Below are 3,949 nucleotides of genomic sequence, written 5' to 3'. Positions count from 1 at the left end.
GCAAAAATCTTATCAAAGAATGTAATCTAATGTTGTATAAATTATGTTTGACAACCAGTGGTTTAAAATTGATATAAAGGAATGAAAGGAAAGATCAAAATATAAACCTGGAGCAATCTGCTGCATGGTCACCATTGCTTTTCCTCTTTTTCTTTCTTTAATTATGGGGGTGTTTTCTTCTCTTTCCAATATTGTATGTGTCTTGGCCCTTCGGTCATGTGTTGTAAATGTGGTTTTTAGGTACTTTGCTAGAAGTTCAACAACGGACGGCTTCCTGTCAACCCAGAAGACTCAATATTCGGTACATGTGTATATCTTTGGAATATAAGAGAAACAAAAGAATTAATACAAAATTGTCAAGGCAGCCTGGCTACCTCTCTGCTAAATAGTTTTTTAGCCTCTTAATCAAAATTTACTGTTCAGTGAGAATTATACTTGTAGTTGTTTATGAGCTTTGTTGACCGATATGATATGTTAATTAGTTGGAAAAATTAATTCATTTAATACAATTCCATCTCTATAACGGCCCTAATTGACGGCTTAATTGTAGAACGTACTATCTTATTGTGTGACGGTCGCACTCCAAAAAAATTCGTTCTCTAATGAAATAATAATGATTATGCATGAAATCATGCGTTTTGCTTGATTGTTGAGGTTAAATTAATTTAAATACAAATTAAGGAGGAGGAATTGAAACATCTTGGCACTCTTTCATTTGAGGAGATTTCAGTCAGATTGTTTCAGTTTGTCACTAAGCACCCTCAACTTACAAGAGGGACTCATCAGATCAGGACCTCGCAACAGTGATTTAATATATATTAAACCATAATTGCTTCCCCCTCCAAAGATAAAAACAGAGAAAAAAAAATATAATACTTCTCGTTTCAGTGAATACTGACTGAAAGCCAACCAGAAATACTAAACAAAAAGAAAAAGTATAGCTACCATTTTATCAGGCAAGGCATAGAGTACTCGCCTCTTTGATTACCTGCCAATCAAACAGACACCACCCTAAGCAACCTCTCAGTCCTCCATGGCTCAGATCAGTCCATGTACTTTTCAGTCTCCATCTTAAACATATACACTTAAATATTATAGCACTACTTCTTTCATAACCCATCTACTTCCAAATCTTTCCTCTTTTTTTTTTTTTTTGGAATTTTGATTTTTCTTTCAATTGAGCCTTACTGCAGAGAGCAGTGCAACAATGGAACAACCACGGTACTGGATGTGGGCGAAGCGCAAACACAACGGCTTGAGTTCATCTAATCACGATCATCATCTTCAAGTGCCAATTTCAAACGATGATTCATGGGAAGAACAAGCTTTCGCCGAAGATGCGGCAGGACCTCTCGGAGGCTGCATATGGCCTCCGAGATCTTATTCTTGCAGTTTCTGTAGGAGAGAATTCCGTTCAGCTCAAGCTCTTGGCGGCCACATGAATGTTCACAGGAGAGACAGGGCTAGACTAAAGCAGTCTCCAAATGACGAAACTGCCCGTCACAACCACCTTCATCATCATCAGGATCATGACCATTCTGTCCAAAATAGTGCTAATAATCCCTCTTCATCATCTTTGGGTAGTTTTCAATTCTCATCTCAACAAGTTTGTGCCCTGGTTTACAACCCTAAAAACCCTAGTTCCGATCCCGGTACTATTGCAACATCATCACCGTCCTCAGTTTCTAGGGTTTCAGCTCAGTTACCATGCAAAAAAAATTGTGCTGAACAAACCCTGATCCCACCTTCTTCTTCTTCTGCGTCTTCTCCTCAATCTTCGTCTGTCATGGGCATAAACAGATATTATAACAAAAAATCTGCCGAGAGAGATCATATCAAAGGAGACAAGATTTCGAGAGAGGTGGAATCTAGTTCATGTAGGGAAAAGGGTGATCACCATGTCGCAAATAATGATCGCAATTTATCTGTGAGTTTGAATTTGGTTGTCTGCTGTGCGCATACTTCTGCCTCCGATGACGGCGATGAAGCTATAGTTGGCAGCAAGAGGAGAAGAACGGATGACGTCCCATCATCGATACCCTTCTTCCTAAAATCAGGTTCTGCTGATAAAGTACATCATGTCCAATCAGCTGAAGGGTTTGAAATTAGCTCCAGCTCCATAGAAGACTTAGATCTTGAGCTCAGGCTTGGTGACCAACCTAAGGTAATTAAAGTTAATAAGTAGCAGAGAGACGCATCATCAACTGCTGATCGTATAAACGTATACTTAATTGCTTGACCTTGTGCTGGTCATTTCTGTTTCATGAAATCCTCCTCAATATGCACCTATTTTCGCCTTTCCTCTTTGAGGCCAAGGCCTTGTCTTTGTTTAATTTGATTTGATCTCTTGGAGTGCTGTATGAATTTGTTTAGGTTGTAACAACAACTATATGTGAGTTAAAGGAAAGGAAGAAATTAATTACAATTCGTCTTTGTTGGTAATCACAATGCATCTCAGCTTAATCGGAGTTACAACTTCCTAAGAGTACATTGTATATAATTGTTTGCTCCTTGACAGGATCCATACCAATTAATATGTTCATTAAAAATAGTGAAATTAGGATTCTTATCCCCTTTCAAGTAAAACCATTATCTTCGTGTAGCTTTGTTTGCTCAGTTATTGAAATGAAATTGATACCAGTATATAACTTACTTGTATGTGCGAACAGTTATGCATATAATTAAGATTAGTTTTTTCAAGACATTCCTCATGCCCAGAATGAGAGCTTCAACTCCTTTCTCTACTCTAAATATCAAATGTGACTAGAATTAACTTAACTTGAGCCTGCTCCCACTCTCCATCCAAGTTTGAATTCCTCTACTTGTAATTTAGATGAATTGAATATATGCAGACTTTGGTTTGGTTGAAAAAAAAAAAAAAACTTTGAGGTAAGCTTGTTATAGGCTAACTAAGCAGTTAATTTGATTATAATCATGATATCAACAACATGCTGAGTGCAGACAAGAGTTCAGGTTAGAGAGAGGGAGAGGAGTGGTAGAGTTTTTGTTTGTGGGGCTTGAAGGGTGAAGAAAATGACTAAAAACTGCATGGAATATCGTGACTCATTTTCCCATTCAATACCTCACTGACATTCCGTCAGATAGGGCCATAGAGAACTCAACTTACCCACGCAAAAAATTAACTCAGACTCGAGAGAGAGAGATTTTCAAAGCCACATAAAGTCAGATACTTCCCAACATCGATTTTCTTTTCTCTTGTATTATTATCATCACCCCCGTCAGATCTCTTTTGTTTCAGATTTCTGTATCCTCTCCCCGCTAAAATCCATTTGCTTGTGTTATCTGTCTCACTTTTTTATCTCTCCCCTCGTCTTCTCAAATCTGTCCAAAATTGCCACCAACTCTATGGAATCAATCTAATTAACTATTCATCACCATTACATTATATAGTTAAAACCAACTTTTTTTAATCACAAAAGAGAATATTATTGTCTCACCACCTCTTTTGGATCTGCTTGTGGTATGCATCGTATAGTTTACAAAACCCTAATTGCGGATTTTATATTTTACAAACAACATCAAATTAATTATATAAACCCTAACCCTAGCGAGGTACGCACAGTGCTCAACTTCTTGCAGGACACAAGGGTGATCATTCTGCTGGGTTCTTTAATTTTCTGCTTTTTTCTAACACTAGGACCAGTTTAGGATTGTTGTGTTTAAAAAAAAAAAAAAAAAAAAAACTTCTTATGTGCTTTAAGTGACACGCCTCGATTCCGATATTCCCTGAATACTAGGATAGACACGTGTTGGCCGACACCTGAGGGTGACAAAAGCCATTTATTGAGTGCAAATGCTGAAAACAAGGGTAGATAAGGCTTATAAATATAAAAGAATAATGAATATGCAATTAAGGAATGTGTTCAAAACACACATTTAATCTAGAACACTAAAAGAAATAATATAAAATTGAATGAAACAAAGGAGT

General features: G+C 37.1%; 1 protein-coding gene across 1 annotated transcript; it reads left to right on the top strand.

Moving 5' to 3' along the window:
- The first annotated feature begins 508 nt into the window (after nt 1-508).
- Nucleotides 509-3,684, top strand: LOC103938135 (zinc finger protein 10-like). Its single transcript, XM_048572423.1, has 2 exons — nt 509-1,052; nt 1,194-3,684. The coding sequence occupies exon 2, from the start codon at nt 1,208-1,210 to the stop codon at nt 2,183-2,185; it is 978 nt and encodes a 325-aa protein (XP_048428380.1). The 5' UTR covers nt 509-1,052; nt 1,194-1,207; the 3' UTR covers nt 2,186-3,684.
- The last annotated feature ends 265 nt before the right edge of the window (nt 3,685-3,949 follow it).

The sequence above is a fragment of a genome, unplaced genomic scaffold (genome assembly GCF_019419815.1).
Source record: "Pyrus x bretschneideri cultivar Hongxiangsu unplaced genomic scaffold, Pyrus_bretschneideri_v1 Contig11, whole genome shotgun sequence".
NCBI classification, from domain to species: Eukaryota; Viridiplantae; Streptophyta; class Magnoliopsida; order Rosales; family Rosaceae; genus Pyrus; species Pyrus x bretschneideri.
Note: the sequence above shows the minus strand (reverse complement) of the source record. Positions and strands in the feature narration are given on the sequence as shown.

Excerpts from the sequence above, each read along its gene's own strand:
- LOC103938135 (XM_048572423.1), top strand. The coding sequence starts at position 1,208 with ATGGAACAACCACGGTACTGGATGTGGGCGAAGCGCAAACACAACGGC.